The 27,117-nt window shown below is 39.2% G+C and overlaps 5 protein-coding genes across 11 annotated transcripts; 3 read left to right on the forward strand and 2 right to left on the reverse strand.

The window, feature by feature from the left end:
* Nucleotides 1-20: 20 nt before the first annotated feature.
* Nucleotides 21-4,844, reverse strand: LOC107262814 (zinc finger protein 184). 3 transcript variants are annotated; one of them, XM_015729375.2, is made up of 7 exons: nt 4,724-4,844; nt 4,503-4,646; nt 3,845-4,065; nt 3,221-3,729; nt 2,006-3,144; nt 1,069-1,936; nt 21-977 (listed from the first exon to the last, which is right to left on the reverse strand). In XM_015729375.2, the coding sequence occupies exons 3-7, from the start codon at nt 4,023-4,025 to the stop codon at nt 555-557; spliced, it is 3,120 nt and encodes a 1,039-aa protein (XP_015584861.1). In that variant the 5' UTR covers nt 4,026-4,065; nt 4,503-4,646; nt 4,724-4,844; the 3' UTR covers nt 21-554. The 3 variants fall into 3 exon arrangements, with proteins under 3 accessions (XP_015584861.1, XP_015584863.1, XP_015584862.1); XM_015729377.2 differs by lacking the exon at nt 4,724-4,844 and having other exon boundaries at nt 3,221-3,699; nt 4,503-4,649; XM_015729376.2 differs by lacking the exon at nt 4,724-4,844 and having other exon boundaries at nt 4,546-4,626.
* Nucleotides 4,845-4,998: 154 nt separating this feature from the next.
* On the forward strand, nt 4,999-5,935 carry LOC107262774 (sterile alpha motif domain-containing protein 15-like). Its single transcript, XM_025080377.1, has 4 exons — nt 4,999-5,139; nt 5,195-5,341; nt 5,436-5,534; nt 5,641-5,935. The coding sequence occupies exons 1-4, from the start codon at nt 5,068-5,070 to the stop codon at nt 5,905-5,907; spliced, it is 585 nt and encodes a 194-aa protein (XP_024936145.1). The 5' UTR covers nt 4,999-5,067; the 3' UTR covers nt 5,908-5,935.
* LOC107262826 lies at nt 5,164-8,047 on the reverse strand. Of its 3 annotated transcripts, XM_015729401.2 has the most exons (3): nt 7,559-8,047; nt 7,023-7,452; nt 5,164-6,949 (listed from the first exon to the last, which is right to left on the reverse strand). In XM_015729401.2, the coding sequence occupies exons 2-3, from the start codon at nt 7,155-7,157 to the stop codon at nt 6,236-6,238; spliced, it is 849 nt and encodes a 282-aa protein (XP_015584887.1). In that variant the 5' UTR covers nt 7,158-7,452; nt 7,559-8,047; the 3' UTR covers nt 5,164-6,235. The 3 variants fall into 3 exon arrangements, with proteins under 3 accessions (XP_015584887.1, XP_015584886.1, XP_024936142.1); XM_015729400.2 differs by lacking the exon at nt 7,023-7,452; XM_025080374.1 differs by having other exon boundaries at nt 7,028-8,047.
* Nucleotides 8,048-8,144: 97 nt separating this feature from the next.
* On the forward strand, nt 8,145-15,772 carry LOC107262818. 3 transcript variants are annotated; one of them, XM_015729385.2, is made up of 7 exons: nt 8,145-8,497; nt 8,581-9,286; nt 9,507-9,645; nt 9,795-9,916; nt 11,418-11,503; nt 11,935-13,195; nt 13,954-14,089. In XM_015729385.2, exons 1-6 carry the CDS (start codon nt 8,484-8,486, stop codon nt 13,109-13,111), a joined length of 2,244 nt encoding a protein of 747 aa, XP_015584871.1. In that variant the 5' UTR covers nt 8,145-8,483; the 3' UTR covers nt 13,112-13,195; nt 13,954-14,089. The 3 variants fall into 3 exon arrangements, with proteins under 3 accessions (XP_015584871.1, XP_015584872.1, XP_015584873.1); XM_015729386.2 differs by having other exon boundaries at nt 13,907-14,044; XM_015729387.2 differs by having other exon boundaries at nt 8,200-8,497; nt 11,935-12,042; nt 13,954-15,772.
* Nucleotides 15,773-22,081: 6,309 nt separating this feature from the next.
* Nucleotides 22,082-27,111, forward strand: LOC107262822 (silk gland factor 1). Its single transcript, XM_015729394.1, has one exon. The coding sequence runs from the start codon at nt 23,805-23,807 to the stop codon at nt 25,293-25,295; it is 1,491 nt and encodes a 496-aa protein (XP_015584880.1). The 5' UTR covers nt 22,082-23,804; the 3' UTR covers nt 25,296-27,111.
* The last annotated feature ends 6 nt before the right edge of the window (nt 27,112-27,117 follow it).

Consider the following 27,117-nt stretch of genomic DNA (forward strand, 5'->3'; position numbering starts at 1 on the left):
GGGAAATAATCTACAGTAAATCAAGTAAAAACATTTAATTCTTTTATTCAATAGAATTCGTTCTAATCATATTGTCAATGTCTTACGTAAAGATAGACGATTATGCTTATTTAAAGAAGTAATTATGACTTTTGTACAATCCCACATCTCGTCTTAATTATATATATTATAATGTCCTGTATTGTGAAGAATTAATATATGATTAATCCTTCCTGCTGCATCATTCTATAGGTTGAGTCGTATCTAGGGAAATGTTAATAGCGCACCTTTTCGCAGGTTACAAGCTCATCCAAGGGAATCGAACACTTGCGAGCCATTTACATTATTAAATTAATTTCCTAAACAATTTAGCAATAATTAATAATACACTGAATGATATACAGAGTATATGATGTATAGTCAAACCTATCATAGGTTATCTAGTATAAAATACATTTGACACGATTTATATTTTCCTAGAAAATGTATACACTTATGTATTATTGTAAAGAATACCATTAAACAATACTTTTAAGTGTCTAGAGTAATAATGTTATTTGCATACAAACATTACTTTAATCAATTTTCAATGAGCCGCTGCTATTTTCTATTGTTTCACGCACTCCATGCTGAGTTTTTTTGTGTTTTCGCATATCACCCATTCTTCTAAAATATGTACTACACACATCACATTGATAAGGTTTCTCTCCAGTATGAATGGTCATGTGTACCTTTCTCGCGTTGGCCTTTTTAAAAGCGCGTTCACAAAGATTACATTTATAAGGTCGTATGCCTGAATGAAATCTTGTATGCTCCCGGAGTCTAGCAGGATTAGTAAAGGTTTTGTCACATAGTGTACATTTGAAAGGACGTTCACCTGTATGAGTTCTACGATGATTATCCCGTTCAGCTTTGATTTTATACGCCTTGTCACACAAGTCACAAGCATAAGGTCTTTCACCAGTATGGCTTCTTATATGAATGGTCAATTGCGTTTTCTATAAAGTAATTCAAAGAGAATACAATTTTTATATGTTACATTTCAGAGTAGACTATACCAAAACTTTATAATTTCTTGGTAAAACTTACCTGAACAAACTCTTTTCCACAGTAAAGACATTTGAAGAGTTTTCTATTTGCATAAGCTTTCGTGTGAATCTCTTTATGTATTTCAAGTGCACAGATAGATCCAAATATCATATTGCAGCCCTCGCAAGGCCATGTTTTCTCGTTGTCTTTTCCTTTCTTGTGCCTTGAAAGCTCTTTGGCATTTTCAAAAACAAAGCCACAATATCGACAAGTCCAGTTTTTACCACTGGCACACGCTTTTCTGTGGATATTCATATTGGTGAAGTGAAGGAATTGCTTATTGCAGCATTCGCATGAAAAATATTTTGGGATTACTACATCTTCCTTGACGTTTACTTCCTTTGAGGATTTTTTATGTGCAGACTTGTGTGCTGTTGCTTGATTATAAGTTGCGTATGTTATGTCGCATATGGTGCATACGTATGGTTGCAATCCGGTATGGCAAGCTCGGTGCATTTTCATGTATTTAATATCTGTATAGCATCTTTCACAAAACTCGCATCTGTACATGGCCGTTAAAGTTCTTTCTTCTATTATACTATTTTTTCCATTATTTGTCAGGATACAGTTGTCAATGTGCAAATTTCCACTGAGTGAATCGATAAAAACTTCATTGCATCCTGTGCACACGTAACATGTCATTGATCTACCTGCTTCTACTTGGTGTCTCAGAAGATGCTTGGTCAATGTGTTTGTTCTGTCAAATCGCTTGCCACATTGATCGCACTGATAAGGTTTATCAGGAAGATGTAACTTTTTGTGCCTTTTCAAAATTTCATTAGAGTAAAAGCGCTTTTTGCATATTGTACATTCGAACGGTCGCTCATCTTTGTGCTTTCTTTGATGGGAGTCCAATTGTGCTTGTGCTCTGATTGAATACAAAAATTATTTATAGATTTACTATGTTATGACAAATTAAGAATAACAGGATATTTACCTGAACTGCTTGCCACAGATGTCACAACAAAACTCTTTGTACTGCAAATGAACTGTTTTTAAATGATGGTATAGAGATGACTCAGATACCATGAATTTATCACATTTTTCACAATAACATGGCCTTGCTTCTGGTTTGTGAAAGTTCATATGAAACTGAAGTCTTTCTTCGCTAACAAATTTTTTACCACATTCATCACATGCATATGTTGCAGATCTTCGCTCGCACTTTTTACCTTCAGTGTGTTCTACGCTGTGGTCGTTGTAATTTTCCTCGTTTATAAATGTTTTTTCGCAAAGACTACAAGGATAGTAACCGTTCATAGCATGAATGCTTGAGTGCATGTAACATTTTTTTGTGGTCTCAAAAGTTTCTCCACATATACGGCATTTTATTGCATTACATTCTCCCCCATTGTCTATACTAATTTCAGTTGTCATGTTAATTTCTTTATATGTATGGTCTTTAGTTGATAATTTTTGTTTTTCATATACTTTATTGGTTTTTTCAATTGTAGTTACTGTATCAGTTTTTAGTCCCGATTGTTTCAAATTCTTCTTCAATTTTTCGACTTTTGATTTTTCTTTATTCTCTGCCATATTTAATCTCATTTCATAGAAATTTGTATTCTTTGTTCGATTTGATTCTTGTTTTTCTTCGCATGAAGCAATTTTTATAGGCTCCAGCGTCACCATAGAAACTAGAGCTTCATTTATACTGTTTTCTGAATTTTTGGATTCATTTTTGATTTGTTCATTAGTAATTTGCCAGTCACTTGAATGCTCATCTCTCGTGATATCATTTTCTATATATTCTGTTTCTTCTTTAGGTGGAAATTCGTTCATTTCTGTCGTGTCAATAATACCCATTTCTTTTAATTGGAGAGAAGAAAGTGGTTCAGCGATATTATTATCAGCCAGAGAAATAATATTATCTGGATCAGTATTTATTTTAGCTGTACATTGTCTGCAAAGTGGACAAGTTTTTCTCATCATTCTTGTTTGCATCAATTTTCCATAATCCATTTTGACAAAACTTGCTTCTGCTTCTATTACAGTTTTATGAAATTCATAACACATCTCAAGTTTCTCTAAACATGAATGACACACTTGTTTTGGAAGAGTATCCATCTCGCTCACCTGTAAAACACACAAATAAATTAATTCCAAAGTTGACTTGATAATATAAAATATTTATGCTATTGAAAAGACTTACTGTAATGGGAAGGCAGTCATCAATTTTTTCTGCTATTTCCTTTCTTGATTCAGTTGTTCCAAAAATATATACCATTTCATCACTTTTATTGGCACAAAGTCGACATAAAGGTGAAGCCACATCATTAGTAATTTCTAAAATTACTTTAGCATTTGTTTGCATTGTATCTTTAGAGTATGATCGTTTATTATTTCTTAAACTCATTAATTCTGTGATTTCCGAATTGTCTGCGTGAAGAAAAACATTCTCGTCTGTAGAATTAATTAACACCTGCTGATCAAGTTCTATTCCTGAATCCAATGTTATGAGCTGATAACTTTTATGCATTTCAATAGCTTCATCATTTTCTGAAGTTGCATGTATGTCTATGTCATTCTGATAAACAACCACATTAGCTTCATCAGGTTGTACTTTCAAGATGCATTCTTCATCTATAGTTTCTTCTATGACACTTTCAGTGTGATTTGAAAGGGATGTGTCTGTATTTATTGAAATTAATTGATCATTTTCTGAAAGTGTATTATGTTGTATAAAGTAATTCGAGGCCACAAAACATAATGCGTATTATAACATGAACAAAAAGGTATTTTGATACTTTACTGAAAGTGAAATCTAAATACTAACTTGACAGAGAAGCAAGAATGTTCTCATCTAAATCAAAACTACTATAGCCATGTAAATTGGTAAAGTCCATTTGTAATCCATATTCTTTTTTAATTCGTTTATTCAGCTCCCGGAATGTGTCTGTTTCTTGAATAGATATAGTGATTAATTCGCCGTGTGAATCTTCTATTAAGGCATTCATGATTACTTAAACTTCCAATCCTATATCCTTGCATAGATTCCTGTAAGTAATATCAATATACAGGGTTAATATATATATATACTAATGTTTATTTGCCATAAATCGTGCATATATGTAAATTTATTACAAAAATTTGCTAATGAGCAAATAGAACCGAGATATTTAGGACATTTTTTGCAATAATAATAATAATAAAAACAATAATATGTACAGATAATTATTATTATAAAAGTCAAACTATTATAAGTGATCGAGGACAAATGTTTACATTAATCTCCCACAAACGCATATTAGTGAAACATATGAGAATTAACTGCATAATAAAAATTCAGAATATTTATAAATTTTGTAACGTTATTAATTTAAATCCCTCATAACATTTTTTGACAGCTTCTTCCAAACTTAGACAACTAAGGTCATCAAGGAAATCCTTACTAATATAATCCATTGAGTTGTAACCAAACTAGAAATAATTACCTGTTGTTGTCAATCCTCAAGTGGAACGTGTCAAGATAATTACCTTATATTTAACTCCAAACAATCATTTTAATCATCTACTATAAATGAAGGTCCAGATCTCGCCATATTGTTTAAATGGCTTTGCACTGCTCTGTACGATTTCTGCAAAGATTCGTTTGCCGATAGATATTCCTAATTATTGACTGAAGATGATTCCTGTCAAAGTGTAGGCATCTTACCATAGCTAGGTGTGGTTAGATGTCACTTAACAATTTTCTGATTTTCCAACAACCAGTAAAATGTCGAGTCATTTACCCTTAGTCAACGCTACTGATTCTTTTAAAAATTGTAGAATTATCATCCGAGTGAAAAAATTTTTGCTTGATTCTGGGTAAACACGCAATAATTAAAAAAATTGATTAAATTTTGGGTTTATTGATATAAATGAATATCTGTAGTCAAATTCGTATTTTTGGTTCTTATCCTACAAAATATATTTGTTTTACTTTTACGAATTCTGAATTTCCGAGAATTCAATTTTCTGGAGCAATTTTGTATATAGATTCTTGTAATCATCAGAATTATGCGAAGCAGAAATACAGAACATAAAACGATGAAGTGCTTACAAGAAGCAAAAATGATGGCCACCATCAAGGTTAGTTTCAATTTAAAGCTAATCAATGATAAAAATTTTGTTTATTTATTTACAGAGGTTGGTGCATTTTAGAGAGCCACCCTTATGTCTGAAGAAGCTTGCTGGAGCAGTCGTGGATAATTTACCAAAGCCAGATCCTTGGGAATGGGATGTCGAAGACGTTGTTTCCTGGATAATAAATATTGGGTTGCCACAATATGAAGTCAGTTCATATTATATCCTTTTTATATCTAACTTACGTTCTTTAGCATAAGATAATAAAAAGGTGTTTCTCTTCTAATTTTATTTTATTTTAGAAGAGTTTTAGGAAAAACTTTATAACTGGCAGACGATTAATATGGATTGATTCTTCCTCTTGTCCCAAAATTGGTATTCAAGATTTTCATGATATACAGGTTTCTAGTATCACTATAAAAATTAGTATGCAGACTATTGTCTGCTACTTGTAATTTATACTGAATTTCTATACATTTCAATTTTAAAATTCATCTTATTTCACAGCTGATTACAGCAGCTATACGGAAAATATTTGGGATTGAATTAGAAAAGTTTCGAAGAAGCATTTCATTGCCACCACGTTATCCATTCACACACTTTTTGTTATTTAATTCAAGAAGTGGAGCCATCCGAGAAGCTATCACTTGCACTCAGCTTTTTTATAAAATGGGTATTCTTCAAGAAACGGAATGTGACGATATGTCGAGACATTGGAAAATTATTAATCCAGTATTAATTGAATTTCCTTCTACTCGCTTTGGTCGTTCTTGAAAAATCATATTTTGTTTTTTTTTAATGTAAAATTTTAGGTGTTGAATGAATATTATGGCAGAAGATTTCAAGCAAATTGCTATTTGTTTATGATAATTTGTGTAAACAATTTTTTTCATGTCTTCTACATTGACTAGAATAATTAACTTCAAGTTCATCTTTTTTATAAAAAAACAACGTTTGTTTCACATTAATTCACTTGCATCATCAATAGATGAATTATTTGCACACAAATGATTGCTTCACATAGCATAAATTGTATCCAGCTAATAAATAATTAAAAAATTTCAATATGTTGAAAATTTTAAGCAGCCATGCTTAGTCTGTTTTATGTAAATAAATCTTCTTCCGATTCTTCTTCTGTTATGTCAAGATTACTAATATTAGTTACCGACGTTCCTTCTTTACTTCTTGATTTTTTTTCTTTTGCATTTTCATTGGTTTTAGTGCACAAATTTTCAAGTTTTCTTATTTTTGATGTTGATGTGCTGTCAACTATGTAATTATTAGCTGATTTATTTTTATTGATTGCATTTTCAGAAACATCTGATGATTCACCATCATCAGTGCTAGTATCGTATATGGAATTATCTTCTCTTGGTCTTTTCTTGGCAGCCTCTTCTAATTCTCTAATTCGTTTTTTCTTAGAGTTTATAAGGAGAAGAAACTTTTGCAATAAAATTCGTTCAAGCTCTTCTTTTCTAGTTGAAATGCTTTCCAGGCTGTCATTTAGTTTCATGTACATTTGCTTTAGGTGAATATTTTCTGATTCCAACTTGTTAACCGACTCTTCCATACTACGGTACTGCACAAGAAATTTCTCTAAAACCTTAGAAAATTCCTCTATATTGCATGGAGTTACTTCAACAATTCCACGGTCCCACATGCCTTCTGTCCATCGGAACTTAGCATTTTGCAGAGAAAATTGATACACTCCTGAATTTCTTCCTGACAGAATATTTCTTGTTTTTTGTATATACTCATCACGAGTATTACAAGACTTATCATTTGCAGCAAAGTAATCAATCTGTTCCGTTGTTACCTATAAAAAGATTAATATCATTATAATTGTCATTCGAAACTATAAAATCAGTTATTTGTAACATGAAATTTACCTCACCACTGAGTGGTACATTATTACTTGGCAATAAAACTACTTTAAAATGATCTTCAAACCATTGCGTCCATAATGTTATTCGATTAGCCTCAAGCCCATTTAAATCTATTTCACACACAGTGATGTCCTTCATTATACGTGAATAAAGATGCTTTCTTGGCCTTGGAAATTATTAGTGGTCGTGTTAGATAAGTCTATGGGTTCTCAGTCCTCGAGAATACATTTTACAAATTGCATATGACAATTATACACTTAAACTTCAGCCCACATTATATTTGGCATTACTTATGAATTCTGTTGTGCGTTGTTTGGCAATATCACGTCATATGTTTTGAAAACAGATTGGAGTAAGAATAGGTTAGGTTACATCGGCTGAATTAGGTCACACCGTGTTTTCATGCAAAATGAAAACACTCATCCTAGCTAAACTGTTAAAATAAAACTAATCTGAATAATCTAAATTAACAATAGCTTAGTTTCCACGGACACAGAATCGAGCTCAAATAGAGCTTAAATAGAGGCCAGTTTTTCTACCTTCAGCCGTTTCCACCGCACTCCCACTAGGCATAGTTCAAGTAGAGTTGATGGGAGTTGAGTTGAAATATCAGCTATACCAACAACACATTGTTTCATGCACCAACCAAATGTTTCTCTTCTTTGGTTGAACATATTTATATGCATCTTCTTCATTCATCTTTTCAACTAACGTTATAAATCCACAAGATCCGCATGTAGGATCCAGTAGGATCTTTTTGGATCTTTTAAAACATTTCAAACTGTTCGTACTACATAGTTGGCAACACCGCATACAACTCCAGTTCGACCCCAGATGCGCATTTCCACCAAACCTGATTTCGCCCAACCTGGCATCATTCGTAGGATTAGGTCTAAAATTGAGTTTGGCGTTTCCACCGCACTACCGTTCGACTCAACTCTGATTCAACCTTGTTTCAACTCAACTCTTATTGCGGTGGAAACTAAGCCAATACCGCCCACCCGTCATTTTGTCCACCTCTATCATCGTTCTTTAACCGAAGATAGTCGAAGTTACCCGATCGGTTTGAACGTTCACGCAAAAATATCTTTGAAATATACTTTCGAATAACGGATACATCAGGCGCACAGTGTCTGGCAGTATCGAAACCGAGAATGATTTATCGCGCGCGGCTGTGAGTAGTCGTTAAAAAAGAATAGAACAAGTTTTATCCGACGTGGAAATATTTAATACACAGTATCGGGACGCCGCCCGCATGAAACTGTAAAATCAAATAATGGCGACGCCTATGCCAAGCAGTGACGTCTTCAACGTCGTCAGGTGAACGTGAAAAAATTTATGTTAGTGTCTTTTCTCGTGCACTCCCATTTCTTCATGTACTGATTCGTCAGCGTTTTTCCTGCGTGCATTGCGAATTCTACACGCGTCCGGCTTACCTTGGGCGACTTGGAGCTCCTAGAGAAGATGGACAACAAAAAGTAAGCATTTAAATTTTGGTTGTTTATCATGTACCATACTCCCGCGACTATTGGTATCTAGAAAACTAATTGTTATATTGTAGGCCAGAGACCTCGAAGTCGGGTCCATCCGGACGTAATTCTACGGGACATTTAAAAAAGAGTAAGAGACGTAATGCTAAGAAGAGCAGCTCTCTTGGACATCGGTCCGATGAAAGACAAACTGAACAAAACGGTGCAGAGGGTCCAAGTATGGAGTACGCCAATGTATTTTGGCAACAGCCAGGAATGCAGCAACACATACCTCTTCACAATGGCCAACGTCTTTTTACTGCCATGTCTGATCCAAGTGTTTGTGGATATTCGCCGATGCCTGTTACATATGCTATGGAGCCTGTGTCTCTGCCACCCATGTATCGGTTATACCAACCAGTACCTAGACCTGGATATAGAACTCTTCGAGGTAGACCAAGGAGGAACTATCCTCAAACTCATCCAATTGGATCACAAACTAATGCCAATATGATTTCGAATGGCTACTCCAGTCTGCAGGAGAATAGATTGAATTATTCAGCTCCTGCAGCTTATCAGAATGGAGACTATGCCAGTTTGCCACCTAGTGCTAATAATGACAATGGAACTGCAGGAGATGAACTTAATTCTGAACATAGAAGATACTCGGATCCTGGTCTAGGTCCTGCAGAATTACCAGCACATTGCCAAAGTGAAGATTCAGAAAGTATAGACAGTGGAAGCTCAATAACAACTGTAGGAAAAAACAGCAAGCTGGTTTTATCGTTGATAGAACAGGTAATTTTATTTAACAGACTCATTGATCTAAATCAACATAAGAGAAATTATGAGTTTATTATATCTAATATGTTCATTATCATCGGGACTCAAGATTTCTCTTTGATAATATATAAATTCTAGATTAAGCACCTGATAAGATATAAATTCTACGGAATAATAGATTTTATACATTGACATGGATTAGAATCGAAGCCTTACTTCATTCATTTAATTGTAGATGACAGCTTTAAAAGAGAATAACAGTCAATTATTCAAAGAGCTGCAAGAGACAAAGTCCGACTTAGAAGATGTCAAGGCAGAATTAGCACGATATAAACATGCTACCTCCTTGGATTATCAACCCGGAATGTTATCAGGTAAACAGCCACGTAATTTATTGATCCTACTTAGTGATTACAGTATTCTACCTCGTATTACGTATTCACGGATATTTATTTAAACGCACAACAACTTCAATCTTTTTTCTATTTTCCAATTGCACTAACTATTACATGTATATTTGTAGATATTGTACGGGAGATAAGGGAGGCGAATAAGGTACGGGAAGAGACACTAATCAGAAAAGTAAAGTCAATGATGGAGGACAAGCCCGTGGCGCCAAGATCGATGGAATTCGACGAACTAAAAGTGAGTACAAATAGAAACTACTAATTCCGTAACCCCGTTATCAATTCCTTCGAAATATCATTAAGGATGTAGTTGTTATCCAAAAGACACAGTGAAAATTGCTCATACATGAATCATCCGCAATATTGATAACCAGAGTTGACAGGCTCTTCAAAGTTTAAAATTAGAAATTTCACTGACTATCGTTACTTTGTACCATTCTCAAATAATTATGAAAAATTTATTTGAAGGAAGGCTAAAATGGCGGTGCCTTTGATGCCTACCCTAAACACTTCTTCCAGGTATAAAGAATAATCGACTGCCGTTTATAAACCCTATTCTGTAGAAAGCCGCTGACTGTCAGCAATAGCTTAAATCTCTACCGGAAATGACGTGTTAGTATCAACGTGTACCAGTACTTTCAAATAATAATTTTCATTTTGAATGACGCACTTCCAAAGATATTTGCTGCATATAGTTTCCACTTATAGCAGCTATCCGATACTGTATGATAATAACAGCCAGCGTCGGGCACATTCTCGTACTACTAATATAAAAGTGAGAAGGGTGGTCGGTTTTGGCATTCAGCCATTATTCCAGTATACGCGACCACATTCATCCTCCCATGGCGTGTTCCTCCATGTACTGTTTGCACAATGTTCATGCGATGTTTGATTAGGACAAGCCAGCTGATGCATGCTAGGACCTACACGCTTTTCCTTTTCGATTATCGTCGCACTGCGAGTTTCTCTCAGTCTCCCCACGTTTTGCGTAGACCATAGAGCAAAGGCCATATCAAGGAAAAGAATAAAGAAATCTCGTGTGAGTCGCTATAGGGAAAAGGAACAATAAAAGTCTATTGTTATCCAACGTAACGTATCATTCTATAACAATTATCATTACTGTGCTAATCCTTCGCCAACTAGAGTCCACAAAATGAGTAAAAATATTAAATGCAACGAATGGTAGCTGTAAGAACACATAGGGAAGGTGCGATTAAGAAGCCATATGCGATTCGATCCGGTTCCTATAAGGGTAGAAGAGCGGGGGAGCCACTTGGCAGAACCTGGAACAGAATAGAAGGCTAATGTAGACATAATACGAAATATCCGTAGCGTAGAAAAGTGATTAGGTTACAGATAGGGGCGGACAGCAGGAATATATACATGTCAGAGGGCCAGAATAGAGGGTGGGGCACTTAACGACTGTCAGGGCCCTGCCCTCTCCCCTTCTTTTCCCTCTTTAACATCCCCTACCTTTCCCTTGGCCATTCCCTTGGCCTCCTTACCCGAGTCTTCTCATGTTTCACCCATCCATTAGCCTCATCAAGAGGAAGCAATGGCTGCCGGTTCGCCATAATGCTTGGCATTGCTCGGAACGTAATTCCGTAATTGGACGATAACACACGGGAATTCTCCGTTGCGTTCTCCCACATAAGATTAATCTGTTGAGTCAAGATTTTCAGCGGAGGTGTACAAACGAAGCTGACTGTGGCTAATATCGAGCAATTAATCTTTCCCAGAATCAATTAGGAAAAATCGAAGAGGAGAGCAACAAGAGACTTGTGAAACTCGAGGATGAAATAACGAGTCTGAAAATAAATGCAAAGTAGGTATTTCTTTTAATAACATTGGATTACTGTCTTGTCCCGAGACTATAACTGCTATATATATATATATTCTTGGATATATGTCAGATACATTATATTATTGGATTTTTATTATTTCATGACTTCCCGACACAGTCGCTAACTCATGCTTGGATTTGAGATTCAGTTTGGCCTGACGAAAGTTCAAAGCGAATCGTTTCCCTCCAATCTATGTCTTATTAGTAGATGTATCGATGAAAAAGACAATTGTATATATTATATAAAAGATTATGATAACTTTATATATATATATATATATATATATATATATATTATATAAAAAAATCACCGTAATTCTCTCTAACACATTTTAATAATTTGTTAATCACGATACACTTGCACTGTCTCCGATCACTCATTCACGCACTTTTGGCATTGTACGTTTGAGCAGCAACGAGAGTCGCGAGATCGCCGTCTTCGAGGAGGAAAATCTGGCGCTGCGCCGGGAGCTCCAGGAGGCCCGCGCTTCGAGGACCCTCGCCGAGAATCAGGCAGCAAAGTGCGTAAGCGCAGTAGCAAGACCCGTCACGCCTGTAACTTTCGACACGCCCTGTATAACCAGCACTCCCGTCACGGTATCATCCTCCTCATCCCGATCCGGTGTCGGTCGCCCTCCAAAGCAAATCGATCAGATCCTCACGTCCTCGGCTTCCTCGATAAATCGAGACAACGCGCAAGGGCAATTGGCCGAGTCTCAAAAGGAATCCTTCGGTGTTCTCGGTGCTTTCGAGGTTCGCAGTACACTCTGTATAAACAGCTTCCCCGTGGCATCCTCCTCAGTCTTGACGAATAGCAAAGCCTCCAGGAAGACAGTCTCGAGTTGCTCGGACGGTCTGGACATCAATTCGGAAAGTATGGTTCAGTGCGGGGACAGTGGGAGAAGTAGAGCTTGCTCGGGAGCAGCGGAAACTCCGCGGGAGGATGAAGCGCTCGGAGCGGCCAGTTGCACGGGAGAGAAAGGCACGAGGAAACCTGGGAGTTCGCCGGACGGAGGTTCCGTGGATAAACCGGATGTCTCGAAGGAGCACGGAACGGAGGAAGTTAAGAAGACTTTGCCGAACGGCAGAGAAGCGAAGCAAACGAAACGAGCAGTTGCGGGCTTATCGAAGAAGCGCAAGAAAACGGATAATCGTGGAACCAAAGGCGTCGTGGGGGTTCCCGAAAAAAACGCTCGAGACGAGATTCGCCATGCAAATGGCATCGTGCGAAATTCAAAGAGCCACGGGAGTCTCGAGAGACTCATTAAGTTACCAGGTGGAAATCAGAGCGATGGCATTTCTTTACTCAGCAAATCGGCCTTAGAGCCTGACAAGGCTTGCTCGAAACCTGACGATCGATCCATAATCTTTATTGAGAGTCCAGAAGACGCTGCGGAGGCTGCTGAGAACGATGAGGCAGGATCCGATCAGGTCGTCCTGATGGGTCATCCTGATCTTAACGAGATCCCTGACGTCTCCGTTATTGGCGGCACCTCGATTGTCCCGAAAAAGTTGTGCTCTATGAAAATCCTGACATCCAGAGTCCTGACAGCACCTTCACGCGCCACCTACACCACAGCCTACATTTAGGTTATCAGCCAAAAATTTCAGCGTCATGTCGCAAGGGTCTCTCAGGGGCTTACTAGCGGCTACTCTGTACATATCGAATAGCACGTAGGTCTATCATTCACTCATCGTGCATGCTTTTTTATAATATCCTATCCATCGCCATCACCGTCATTGCCATATGAGTAACCACCTCCCCGTTTATATTTTTTTATGCAACTACTATTACTAGAACTGACGCCAGGTGTATTTATTGGATAATTATCTGTCGCGAAGAAATACCCTGTTATCAGTTGTACCTCAATTAAGTGTAATTCTTATGAATTCATGTGACTGAGCTTAGACTTGTGAGGCATCTTTCTCGGAATTTTTTTTTTTTTTTTTTTTTTTTTTTTTTTTTTTAAAAATTTTTTTCTTTTTTTTTTTTTTTTTTTTTTTTTTTTTTTTTTTTTTTTTTTTTTTTTTTTTTTTTTTTTTTTTTTTTTTTTTTTTTTTTTTTTTTTTTTTTTTTTTTTTTTTTTTTTTTTTTTTTTTTTTTTTTTTTTTTTTTTTTTTTTTTTTTTTTTTTTTTTTTTTTTTTTTTTTTTTTTTTTTCGAAAATCGTCTGCGAATTTTTTCACTCTTTTTTTTTTTTTTGATCGTGGTTATCGAATTCCGAGACGATGGCTTTTGCATGACAGTCTTTAGCCCCGCGACACTTGAACTCTTGTTAATATGAATTCCCGTGTCCTTAGTTGGCAGCATGGCTTTGCCCTGATACTATCGCTTTCGCAGCTTCCGAGAAATCTTACACCATGTTTTCTTTGACCCAATTGAAAGGGATGCCGCTAAGGAAAGAGAACGTAACGCGAAACCTGATTTGTCAGGCTAGAGATGCTGGTGGGAGTCCAGGAGAGAGAGATCTACGGTGCTGATGGCGACCAATCCAGTCCGGATGTCCCTGCGACTGCGACCAGCAGGATGGTCCATGAGGAAGATATGGGATCAATCAGTTTGGACAACAATGAGATCTACTCTGCGTGCGCATCATCCACCAACGATTATGGCCAATCTTCGTCCGGCACTTCTGTTAACAATAGTAACGCCAGTCTCTCTGGTCCCGTTACTGACTTATAGAACTTTGAGGGAAAATTAATTTTTTAAATTATTAATTATATATACACATATAGTCCGTATATGTCTTTAGGATCTTTTCACGAGTAAAGCAATAACGAGATAACTGCCTTAGAGTTTAATACTGGCCAATGGGATTGTCCTTAGGGATATATTTGAAATTTGTAAATTTATGTATTTAATATTCGTATGCATGGATTTTTTATGCTCTTCCTCTGGAACTTGGAACTTTATCAAAAATTATTTCTCTACGTTCGTCGTATAGTTGAAATTTAGTCTTTCTTTTTTTTTATACGAGTTGCTTATAGGGCCATTTTATTTATGCGAATTAGTCTCTTGTTTCTATAGTGCCTTCTTCATAATACCATTACCACTATCATTGTTCATTAGCCGATCGCTTGCTATATGTATACGTTATTTATTTATACAAAAATGAGAAACCCATACGTATTCTTGCCCACGATGAGAACTTAACGACTTAGCATTTATATTCACTAAGTACTTTATTAAGAATATTATGACGTAAGGACCTTTTATACATATTTCTCTATATATCTGACAGAAAGAAAAGGATCGTATGTAGAATAACACTGTACGTGTCACTGAGACGTCACGACTGAAAATGACTAACGGGAAATCTGTAAGGATTTCGGTATTCTGATCAGGATTTAAAATTTTTCGAAAAAATTCGATTTCCTGAATTGGCCAAGAGCCTGATAAATCTTCGTGCTCGAAATGCACGAGATCAAATTACGAGCTTCATTTTTGTCTTATAGTTTTAACTTTTTCTAGCTTTATGAAAATTTTCATTTTTCACATTTGCGTGCACATCGTTTCTTTGTGTCACAACTTTTCTCCGTCCGACGTGTCTGACGCTCACTTAATATTATTGAAGAAAAAAATATATTACGTCCATCGTGTACTTAATCAACGATATGAAAGAAGTATCAGAGAGAGCAGTGTGAAATGTTAAGAAAAAAAAAAAAGAAAAAAATTAACGAAAATTCCAGAAAAAAAAATTCATAAGCACTGACCAAAACACCACAAATTATTGCCTTAAACTCGATTTCCGTCTATATACCCACAATATGTAATACATATAGGCAGATATTCGGATAGGTTATAAAGACACAACAACGACACACAGCTCAGTGACTTTAAACTGGAACTTTCCGGAATCTCAAAGTGCCATTGATGTTAAAAAAGAAAGAAAGAATGATTTTTATGGAAAATTTTTAATATTGCGCAACTTAAAATTTTTCAATGAAACGAAAATCAGAATATCCTGAATCAAAATGGGTAATAATATTTACCTTTATTACTATTGTTATTATTATTACTTAAGGTAGGAAGCGTAAATCGAGCATAACAGAATGGCAAGTAATCCCGAGCTCGAATTTTGAGAATAACTTTACCGAAAAATAAATACATAAGCACTCAGTGGAAAGTACGTTGAAGTATTACAGGAATGTACTTAAGTCTTAAGAAATTTTGAAAAATTGTACATAAGTATTGTTTAAGTTAATTCGTTGGAGTATTCGTGAAATAAAAAGTGTACGATTTGAGAATCAACGGATTTCGTTATAATCCGTAGTGAGAAATTGACATGTCGATTTTCTTTTCGAAAGTAATGACGTCGATGTAAACGTCATTTAATGGTGGCTACGTCGGCAACACTGATAGGCAAAATGTTGTGATTGGCCGTGGTAGGTGTTTTTCTTGCGTATGGATCTGTGTTTGCCTTCGGTGCGAATCCTCCCACGAAGATCGTGTCGAGGAAGGGCGACATCTGGAACAAGTGAAAGTAAGAAAGTAATAATAAAAGTAAGGGTAAGAGTAACAGTTACGATAACGTTAACATCTAAGATAAATATATACATATATAGGAATCCCCATTAACAAAATCTATCTCAATATTTTTTTTACTACGCCCCTGACTAATCTATAGAACGTATATATATATATATATATATATATATACACACACACACACTTGGGTGTATATTGATAAACCGGCTATCACTGATGATTTAATGAAGATCATAAGAAAACTTCGGAATCGGGAATAAGGTTGATCGTCGGCATTTTTTAATACTGTTATCCATCACAAGGAAAATATTGAAAATTTTGGATAATTTTTTTTGGTGAAATTTCTTTAGAGTAGGTACGACAGTAAATCTGCAGAGCACCGCTGCCATGGTGTGTTGACACAATCGACCCTCCGTCGGGACGGCCTCCGTCAGGACGCCTGGAAAATGCATCGTTGCGCGATTTCGTAGTTTTCACGAATCATGAAAATATTAAGAGGATATATATGTATCGGAGATGTGTGCAGATATCGGAATGCAAATATTTTTTTTTTTTTTTCAAAATCCCAACTTTTTTCATACTGTTATTCGGTATAGACGTTAAGATCGCAGCGTTAAAATCTTTGTGGATTTGTACTCGTATATAATTGTTTTTGTCTTTTTACTGTCTCTTTGTTTTTAGTTCTTGTTGGCATTCAGGATATGCGGGTAAGGCCCATTGTTCACGAGTGGGTCTCACCGCGCCTTATAATACTTACGTACGTTACGATCCTGGATAATTCTTTACTGCCGCGAATCTTTTCGAGGTACCTGCCGCCGCGTGGGTATCGGCCAAGGTTAGAAAAACGAAGGATACCCCAGTCGTAAATCGATAATTACTTTACGAGAGCGGTAGCCGCTTGTAAAATTTTGGGTTTTGCACTTTCGACCATTGTCTTCCCGACAATAAGACCCGGTGGAATGAAAGAAGGTAGGACACTACGTCCCAACGACGTGCCGAGGTATCCAACGTTGCAACTTTCGGCATTTCTTGGCATCACGGGACTCGATGGCGTCGAGCTGATAATTTTTACGCGTTAGCGCAAAGAGAAGAGATTCACAATCTTTCTTACGCGTTAGAACGTCAATTCAAACAAGGGTTCCTTTATCCCTTTATCCGTATCTTACTTCCGGTTCGCCCTTTTTTTTTTTTTTTTTTTTTTTTTTTTTTTTTACGCAAACGCGATCAATACCTACGTGGGAGCTCACGATCCGGATCGTTCCGACGGCACTGTGAATTCTACCAGTCACGTTGGGCATTCAAGGATATTCACAGGGGGCTGCGTTAAAGAGACATCAACTCCATGAGGGTCGAGGGGATATCGGGAGGTGGAAATTATTAAAATTGACTGATTCCAACGTGGGGCGGAAATACGAGTGATGGACACATAAGAAATCGCTACTAATTTACTATATTTCATATGCAGACTCATCCGGCACCTGCCTTTCATTTTTTCTATCGATCAACGAGCCAGCAATTGTTATCGCTTGTTACCAATTGGGATATCAGTGACTGATGCCAATTTCAACCCTCGACGTTCACTTCTTGCCTATACTATAAATTCAGTGTCTTGTACGTTTCACTTATTTAGGTTAATATATGTATATGTTCCTTGTACCTTTTTTTTTTATACGTCAATTTGGTACGTAGATTTCAGATATTTTTCAATTTTTCAACGTATTCCATCTTACCAGTTTCTTCACTTTTTCTACCGGATCGATAAACAGTGGCTCGTCCGTGTTCCGAAAAGTTTTCCGTACTGCGTGACTCATTTGTTTGTCAGTCCGGTGTCGAGGACTTTGACGTTTGACATCAAACATCAGATAATATGATGACAATAGGGTGGGATTAGCTATGGGGTCAACGTGACCCGTACATTGGACAAGCGATTTTTCACTTTTCACTGGACGACACTCAAGCTTCACCGTCGGTGACTAACTTCTCCTTCGTCGGACAAACAAAAGCATAAATTCCTAGCGAACGAGAATAATCGCTTCTCGAATATCCGCAGGTTTCCTGTACGGTTATCATCTTTATGGATAATTTCGAAACTTTACAAGGTCTTGACTAGCTTTGTTTTACTTTCTCTGCGGGCTCCTATCACTTCTGTACACTTCTCTACTGGTTGTTTCTTATTCCATCTCTGAGCACAAGATGGCCGCGTATCGTCTGTCACGTGTACGTGTACTACGTGACGCAATGGTATTGATATATCGTACCATTAAATAAGGGTCGAAATGCATTTAGTAGCTGGGATGAATCAGGGTCGAAAATTTTGAAAAGAACCTTTGGCGTACAGTGTGGGGGGACAAGGTCGGAGGTCAAGGTGCAAAAGTAAGAATTTACATATCTTCTATATATATATATATATGTGTATACAAGGGAGTGGGTGGTTTTTGAAACTTTTTTTAGATTTATCTCCCACCCTATGTGTAGTTCATTATTATCTCGTTGGGGATGATCGTAAGGTAGCGTGCAGAGTTTTCTAGGAAGATACAGAGAGAACGTAGGGCTGATTTAGGGGGTTGGAAATCTGGGGAAAGCTCGAAGAGGCACGCACGACACGTGACGCTACGCTTCTGTGGAACGCAAGTGGAGATAGGGCACACTCGAATCATCGTTTTTTAAATGGCTCTATATTATACAGTACTCTCCCTTCGTTTTCCTCTTTACTACCCCTATGTAATATCGTTATATAACCTACAGCTTACGTATTCCACAGCGCCATAGGATTGGATAGTAAGGATAGTTATATATATTATTATACAAGTTATATATATATTACTATTAGAAATACGTACGTACTTATAGAGAGTAGCCAAAGGTATGTAATAATTTGTTTTTAAGGGTAACAAAAATTTGAATTTTTTTTTTCACGGGCAAATTTGTGCCTACGAAATTTCGAATCGTTTCAGGGACAAACGAAGGACCAGACGCGGCTCTTGTAAACGTTCAAGGAAATCCTTGAAGCAGCGTTCGAAGGATCAAGCAGATTAGGATTTGCCAGGGTAATCAAACTCAATAATATTTTACACGTGGAATGACGTAGCTGACGAATGACTATGGACGAGTGCCGGTATGCTCTGTAGTATGACTATACAGTGTCATGTGGTTTTCCTCTTAGGACTTTACTAAGCTGGTAAAACTGTGCCAGATCCCTTTTTCTTTAGTTGGATGTTGTGTTATGGAATTACAAAGTCAAATCCTTCGACAGAATTGTAGGTCACAGTCGAGGATATCGAGTCCTGTGAAAATCCTGTGGGGGTTTTTCCCATAATATTCCAATTGTATCGTAAAATGTTGGCAAGTGATATTTTTCATTGTTAAAATTAACAAATAAGTTATTTGTCGAGTTACCCTAGAATACTGAATATATCGAAGGAGGCTTCCGAGGTATTTCAAGTTGAAGTTTGCGTCTTCTTGGCGTCCCGAAATGGATGGGTGAGGCGTCGGCGAGTTCTTTCGTAAATCCGTGAATCGGATCGCCCTAGAAAAATATCCGAAAGGAGGCTAAGGGCGAACGAGGGCAAAGTACCTGTCACACGATTATAGGGAACGTTGCCCACCTTGGACGTCCGAAACTCTCAGTTATGGGCCCCTAGGATTTGTTGTTGTTCCAACGTCGGCGCAGGAACAACAAACGCGCCGTCAAGAAGTCAATTTTCTTTCTTGGGATCCTTCCACCCCTTATTTTTACTTGCTTTTTCAAAATCGTCTACGCACGCTTTTCAGTCACGTTCGACAACAGGTACATACGACGCATCCGATTGTGACACTACCTGCACGTTCTGCGAGCGCATTGCGATTCCGTACTAAAAAAACAATCGTCAAGGTATATGTATATGAGTTTTCCATGAAAACTCTTACGGCCATGAAAACGCCCACGGTGACGTCGGGACGCGTGACGACGCATGAAAGAGAATTAATGTTATTTTCCAAATTTTCTTTTTCAGCGGCGTTCCAAGCGAATTCGATAAAAGAAAGGAAAAAGAAAAAAGAATCGGCAGATTAAAACATTGGAAACGCGCGACTGTACCAGACGTGAAAGCAGTACGGTTTCGAGGATCCGTGAGTGCAGAGAAAATGGGGCGAAGAGAGAAGACAGGGAGAAAACGTGAAAAATAGGTGAATATAAAAAGTAGGACGGCAGAAGAATAGAAGAAAGCTAAGGGGTGCATTGTGTGTCTAGTTATCATCGGTGTTAATATAGGAGAAGAAACTACGGGGCCACCCACGTGGACCAGGTAGAATACGCGTCACCCATAAGGGTAGCCACAATGGGTCACTCCACCTGAGCAGGACGTTTTTTTTTTCTTCCTCTCCTTCCCTTTTCAGCCCCTTAACTCATCGCTCGTTTCTTCACCCTTATAAAAATGACAAAACATTTTTATCAAGGAGACCAACCAAGCCATTGGTCCGTCTGTATAATATATCCACAATGATCAAATATAGCAAGTACACGTGGCTCCTAGGGTCTTTGATCGGAGAAAAAAAAAAGTGAGACCAAATATTCCGAATAAGTAATTAAATCAGTACTATCCTTGTCTCCTTTTTCATTAAACGAAAACGTAGCGCGGGTTTAGTGTATTTGCTCGAACGAAGAATCGAAGAGCCTTGCGCCCCTGTAATACTAAACAGAGTCTCACTTGTTTACAGGAATAATATTTTTATTCCGCAAACAATTGGTGGCTCGATAAAGACCCGGTACAGGTGGCCATTCGAATCTAATGTTAATAGATTTTGCCAGTTAAAGTATTTACAAACGTACAGTCACAGAATCTCTAGTTACATATTATACAATGTGTTAACCATATATAATATGCAAACGACCAATATATATATATATATTGATCGTTTGCATATAGCGATATATCTATTTTTAAATGAGCATTAAAACGATGATTGAACGCGTCGTTAATCGATTACCAGAGAAGTCAGTAAAATTTTTAATATTTACGCAATCTATATAAATGTAATAATATATCATAATAGTGTTGCCACAGGTTGGTGAATAATGTTGGCAATGCTACGAGGAGATGTATATCTCTCACTTGCGAAGTGTAGCAAATGGGGACAGTAAAGGATGAATGGGTCGTGTGGGTAGATATTTTTAATTTCAGGGTTGGAAACAAGCAGCGAGATTAAAACCTCATTCTAGAGGGGGACGCGGATTTGAAACGGCCAACCGGTCCGAGGCCCAATCTGACTGGCCGTAGGGGTAGTCCTGTTAATTTCGTAGCTTTCGGGCGATAATTTACCGCGAGCAACCGGACGTAGAGACATTCATTTCCGGGCTTGAGTTCATTTTAGTCCGTATCCGGTAAACGTACTGTCCACGGTTCAATTACAAAGCTGCTGGCAATTGAAATGAAAAAAAAAGGAAACCATTGGTTTGGCAATGCGTGGGAGAGAATCGCAGGCTGGTTTGGCGAACGAATGGGGAGAAATAGAAAAAAGTGCGACGAAATGAGCGGGACACTTGAATGTTTGTTTCGGATCTTTATGGAGGTTGTATATTTCTTTGTTTCTTTCGTTTTTTTTTCTTTCATTTTTTTTCGTTGCCATTTTCTATTCCCTCGAGAAATAATAGCACCTTTTAGGCTAGACCGGGGGGACAGCAATAAAACACGAATCGGCAACCCGTTGTGGTAATCCTGTGGGATGATCGTTTACGGCGTGTAAGCCACAAGATGAAAAACAAAGATGGTACCTGGGAAACCACTAGGACACCTTTGGTATAAATATTCTTTACCTGGTGCTTACGCGACCCAGTTAAAAATGTCTCGGAAGCACGTACCGACGTCAGAGCTATATACGTAATGCATTCAAGGAACTATAATGGCGGCGCCACGACGAGAACAATAACTGTGGAGAGAGTCAGACGTGTCTCCGTGTGATAGGCAACGAGAAATGTGGATTGAATCTCGAGTAAACACTTGTGACATCGCAGGCAATTAGCTACTGTACGGAAAAGCACTCGAATCTAGGCAATTTAAAGCGTCAGTGATGATCGTCGCTTCGATCACACTTACCAGAATGATTTCCACCTGGAATCCGGACAGATCGTGTCTCCTGTGAATCGTCAGATCCGACGTACGCAGTGAAATATTATTGGCAAGAGAATCCTTGAGGCATTGACGCTGTTCTTATCGCGAAATGTAATACGTGTTGGTATATCAGTGAGGAAATGGTGAATCACGTAAAGTTCTATTGCGCGCACTAAAATACCGTCGCGGAATGTGGGCGAGGAAGTAGATGTGACGCATCAACACAGATCTGAATTTCCATTAAATAATATCGTTGCGACGTAAGGCGTTTAGTGAAGTGAAAACGCGTCTCGATCGATTTCGAGGGATGCCGGGTAAAAAAAAGCGTCGCGTTCACGTCGGTACAGAGCGTCTCGAGGTGTCAAATGTGTGGCAGATGACATGACATGAGACGGCAGGACGACGTCGGCGACGTCGAAAATTACGCAACGAGCAGAAACGCCGCCGTTGCCGCCGTCGCCGGCGGTGCGAGATGGCCGAAACAGCGACGACAACGACAACGGCGTCTGCGCAGACTACCGTATTACCATTGTGCGCATGCGCGACTTTACTCGTCCCTTGGCACAGCTGTCGACGGGGTTGCCACCCCGAGGGTAGCTGCTTGCCGAAACATTCGAAGCGTCCGTCACGATTGGCCGAGGGGACACGAACCAGTCTCCCATCCTTTTACTATTGGCTGGCTCTACTTCGTGGGTGGGGTCACGACTAGCCAAGCGAGTCTGGTATAGAGGGGAGTGTTTGAACAAGACTCCGCGGCTCAAGAGTACCGGGGTACACTCGCTAACCGGCCTCCATCCACACTACACACAGAGGGAGAGAGAGAGAGGGCTCAAACAGCCGCAAATAACTGCGACTACGTGTGGTATATAGTTGTTGGGACAACAATTACCCCTATCGCAACGTCATCGAGTACTACGGACACGCATTGTTCGGGACGCGCTCTTGTTGTCCGCGTGTGTTTGTGTTTCTTCGGGCATTCTTTTTAACGTGACTATTAACGGCGCCAACTCCAGCCAGAGGATTTCTTGGCCAGCCACGGGGCAACGTGGGCCTCTTTGCCCGTCCTAGAGACTTGGACGGCGAGTGAAGACGAATCGCCGTTTGACAACCACTTGTCATGGTCATGTATCTAAACAGTTTGTGATAGTTGTGTGACGGTTTTGTGACGGTTTCGCGGGACCGATCTGTGTCTCGTTTTTGTGTGACGACTTATGAGGCGAGATTCGCGCGCTCTCGTCATTACTCTGCTGTTAGTCGATAGTATTGTTATGCTCTTCGATCTCTTTACAAGAAACCTGTGTTTCCAGTGATTGTTCAGTGTTTATTACTGGTGAAAGGGAGTGGAGAGAGGGAAGAGGAAAGAGAGAGAGAAAGAGTCAGAGAGAGAGAGGAACCACCAGTCTGTTCACTCCAGGTTGGCTTGCAGGACTGTACAGCAAAGAGAAAAGGGAAACAAATCAAAACGTCTGAAGAAGTGTCTGACTGCTGTTTGATAAACGTTCGGACAGAGATGAATCTTTAAGAGGAAGTTCCTATACCGCCGGAAGGAAAAGCTAAATTTAAATCTTGAGACGTCGCAGAGTGTACATTCAGGAATACATATTATTTACTGTTCAAAGTGGAGGGCCCTAGTGTGACCGAGACAGCGGCGCGTTGATCGCCGTTTTAAGTTTTTGATGATTCTCGCTTGACACCCCCCGTCGATCTCTATGACAATGCTTCAGTCGCAAAAGTTATACAGCGAGGCTGGTAGCCTCGGCGGTGCCATGACAAGCGCTGCCATGTCCAGCATGGGCAGCATGGCGCCGACCTACAGCTCCATAAATTCGATGGGCTGCGTGTCGATGGGAATGTCCATGGGAGTTGGAGTTGGGCCAAGTTGCAGTCCTCAGGGTGCGAGTGGCTTCAACATGAGCAGCATGAGTTCAGCTATGGGTATGGCATCTATGGCTGGAGGAGGAATGGGCAGCTATGGTGGTGCAACCATGGGTGGCGGTAGTGCTTGTATGAGTGCCGGCGCATATGGACCCTTGACTCCTGGAGGTGGTGCTGGTGTCACGAGAGACCCGCTCTCTCTAGCGGAACCAGATTCTCCAAACTCGGCCCTTCAAAGAGCCAGAACGGATAAATCTTATAGGAGAAGTTACACACATGCGAAACCACCGTATTCCTATATCAGTCTCATAACCATGGCTATTCAGAATGCGCCATCCAAGATGCTGACTCTTTCTGAGATCTATCAGTTCATAATGGACCTGTTCCCGTTCTATCGACAAAATCAGCAGCGCTGGCAAAATTCAATCAGGCATTCTCTCAGCTTCAATGATTGTTTCGTCAAGGTGCCGCGTACGCCTGATAAACCTGGCAAGGGTTCCTTCTGGACCTTGCATCCGGACAGTGGTAACATGTTTGAAAATGGTTGCTATCTCCGCCGGCAGAAGAGGTTCAAGGACGAGAAGAAGGAGCTGACGCGGCAGACAAACAAGCATCAGCAGCATCAGCAACACCACACCACCGGCCATAGCAGTCCCTCCTCTCACGAATTAAATAATCACGGTAAGAAAACACCCTCGAGTCTCCATCATGGATCTCAGCAGCAGGACGAGAAAGATCTACACGGTCTGGTCTCGTCTCATCATCATCATCACACGGGCGGCGCGACCCTTCATCAGCATCACACCAGCCTGAAGAGCGACGCTACCGATATCGGTGGTTTCCTCGGTACCGATCTCGGTGCTGCTCACGAAGAACTCGCGGCCATGGTCGGTCGCAGTTTACCACCTCATCTCTTGGCAGATCCAAGCGCCCTTCATCACGGAATGACTGGGAGCCTCAAGCAAGAGCCGCCATACACAGCGGCCAGTCATCCCTTCAGCATCACGAGGTTACTACCTGGTGCCACGGCAGGGACGTCCCCTGGTAGTCAGGATACCAAACCTCCCGAGCTGAAGATGTACGATTTGCATCAGAGCTATGCGAATTACGGGTCACCCCATCATCCTCATCATGCGGCACCACCGAGCCATCATCATCATAACGGCATGCACGCGGGATCGAATGGCGCCGCAGCAGCGGCGATGCACAACATGACCAATCATCACCAGGACTACTATCAGAGCCCATTGTATCATCACGCGGCAAGCGTCGCGACGTCTAGCGCACCGCCGCCACCTCCGACCTCCGCGGCACCGGGTTTGTGACATCACGCAACCCACCCTTACGCCCTGGCCTGAGTCGCTGCCGCGGCCTACGAGGCCGTCGTCCAACGTGCTACTGCTGCTGCTGCCGCGGCTGCTGCTGGCGCCGGTGGTGCTGATACCGATCCTGGTCCTGGTACCGGTGGTAGTAGTGGAAGTGGTGGTGCTTGTGCTCATGGTCATCATCGTCGATTGGATTTTCAGCTTCGTCAAGAACTTCGGCCGATTTATCAGACAGGAAGCGACGCTATGGTTACGGATCTTGGTAGCGTACCGGTTAATTGGGACGATACCAATGACGTCACTCTTGTTTCCTAATCAGCAGTACTCTCCGAGTAGACTCTTACTTCACTTTCTTTTTTTCTCAATGATCATCTCTACTTGACACAGAGTTCTCATCCGTTCAAATAAAATTTCTTCATAGTTCCTTCATCTACTTGAATGTTCCTTGATGACAGATGAAAATCGACTGTCCGAATGTCGTTCACTTGGAATGATCTTTGTTATCGCCTTTATGGTACTTTTGCAAAATATTTTTTTTTTTTATATTCAGTATATGGACCAAAGCTTTAACGCAATACCTATACCGATATCCTACGGTCTTCTTCTCCGACCTTTGAATTTCTAAGAACGATCCAAAATACAAAGTATCATCGTTTATTGTTGATCAATAACAAAATTTATAATTATATAGAAAAAAGAACACGAAATCTTTGGATTTTTATTGAATAATCAAAATACTCACCGACCAACAATCAAATCTCGATGTTATCACAGTAGAGATGATTTTTACCTAAAATTATAGATTTCTCAAAATAACAAATCGTCCATTTATAACGATTGTCTCGAGTACGTGAAAGCGCGAGAGGGAGTTTTAAATAGCATTCTGCCGATATTCGCACGAAAAGTAATCCCGCGACGAAGAAGATGACGATGAAGTCAATGGATGACGGTCGGTGACGGTGGTGACGACGCTAGTGGTAATGGTGTCCTCGGTCAAGTGAAAAATGTGATAATCCGTGAAAATAAATGATAAACTAAAGGACCTATATACGATGAAAACAAGTAGACGAATACACGCGCGCACAACGTATGCATAAACAATTACGTAGACACAAGAGTAATCACGTTAAAAAAAAAGTCATAGACGCACGAGCGCGCGCATTTAAAAATAAGAAACACGACTTTTGTAAAACCGTCGCGCCAGACAGGTTCAGTGTTTTTGTATGATACATGTAGATAGTCGCACAATCTAACGCGTATAATGTACAATACTATATGTTATAAAGAGGTATATATATAAATATAAATATATATATATATATATATAAATGGAATCTTCAACGATACTTTATAATAGAAGTATATATAGAGACATAAATATATACCGCGTGTACCAAAAGTGACGTCCCGATGGGAATGGCTTTGCTTGCGGATCATGCGCAAAGGAAATTTTTATTAGAAACAACCAATAAATACATTCGGCCCGAAACAATTGTCTTTCCAGCATATGCTGCGAGAGCGTGCAGTAAATACAGGAGGGGCCAAGGAGGGGGTGGGGGGGGGCCTGTAGAATAAAAAATATCACTTAATTATACGACGCGATATTTTAGGCTTTCTCGCGCAAAGAGACGTTACTTTTGTTTCACGCGAGGCCCCCTATATAAATCTGTAAATAATATTAGTAATTGGTATATTACGAAAGATCATTTATTATTATTAATGTCATCTATTATTGCCATTAATTATTTTATTATTATTCTATTATTAATATCGCAACGGACGAGAATTCGTATTATCGTCGCGAGCTGTTAGGTTTATTTTT

This window comes from Cephus cinctus, unplaced genomic scaffold, assembly GCF_000341935.2.
Source record: "Cephus cinctus unplaced genomic scaffold, Ccin1 Ccin1_scaffold0129, whole genome shotgun sequence".
Classification (NCBI taxonomy): domain Eukaryota; kingdom Metazoa; phylum Arthropoda; class Insecta; order Hymenoptera; family Cephidae; genus Cephus; species Cephus cinctus.

What these genes read in the sequence shown, in the direction of transcription:
- LOC107262814 (XM_015729375.2), bottom strand. Translation starts at nt 4,025, where the DNA reads ATGAATGCCTTAATAGAAGATTCACACGGCGAATTAATCACTATATCT. An exon ending in ATCTGTGGCAAGCAGTTCAG is followed by an intron (nt 1,937 to 2,005) that starts GTAAATATCCTG and finishes GTATTCAATCAG; the next exon opens with AGCACAAGCACAATTGGACT. An exon ending in GTGGAAAAGAGTTTGTTCAG is followed by an intron (nt 978 to 1,068) that starts GTAAGTTTTACC and finishes ATTACTTTATAG; the next exon opens with AAAACGCAATTGACCATTCA.
- LOC107262818 (XM_015729385.2), top strand. An exon ending in TTTTATCGTTGATAGAACAG is followed by an intron (nt 9,287 to 9,506) that starts GTAATTTTATTT and finishes ATTTAATTGTAG; the next exon opens with ATGACAGCTTTAAAAGAGAA. An exon ending in TCAACCCGGAATGTTATCAG is followed by an intron (nt 9,646 to 9,794) that starts GTAAACAGCCAC and finishes GTATATTTGTAG; the next exon opens with ATATTGTACGGGAGATAAGG.
- LOC107262774 (XM_025080377.1), top strand. Translation starts at nt 5,068, where the DNA reads ATGCGAAGCAGAAATACAGAACATAAAACGATGAAGTGCTTACAAGAA. An exon ending in AAATGATGGCCACCATCAAG is followed by an intron (nt 5,140 to 5,194) that starts GTTAGTTTCAAT and finishes ATTTATTTACAG; the next exon opens with AGGTTGGTGCATTTTAGAGA. An exon ending in AAGATTTTCATGATATACAG is followed by an intron (nt 5,535 to 5,640) that starts GTTTCTAGTATC and finishes CTTATTTCACAG; the next exon opens with CTGATTACAGCAGCTATACG.
- LOC107262826 (XM_015729400.2), bottom strand. Translation starts at nt 7,714, where the DNA reads ATGAAGAAGATGCATATAAATATGTTCAACCAAAGAAGAGAAACATTT. An exon ending in TGCGGTGGAAACGGCTGAAG is followed by an intron (nt 6,950 to 7,558) that starts GTAGAAAAACTG and finishes ATCTTTTTATAG; the next exon opens with GTAACAACGGAACAGATTGA.
- LOC107262822 (XM_015729394.1), top strand. Translation starts at nt 23,805, where the DNA reads ATGACAATGCTTCAGTCGCAAAAGTTATACAGCGAGGCTGGTAGCCTC.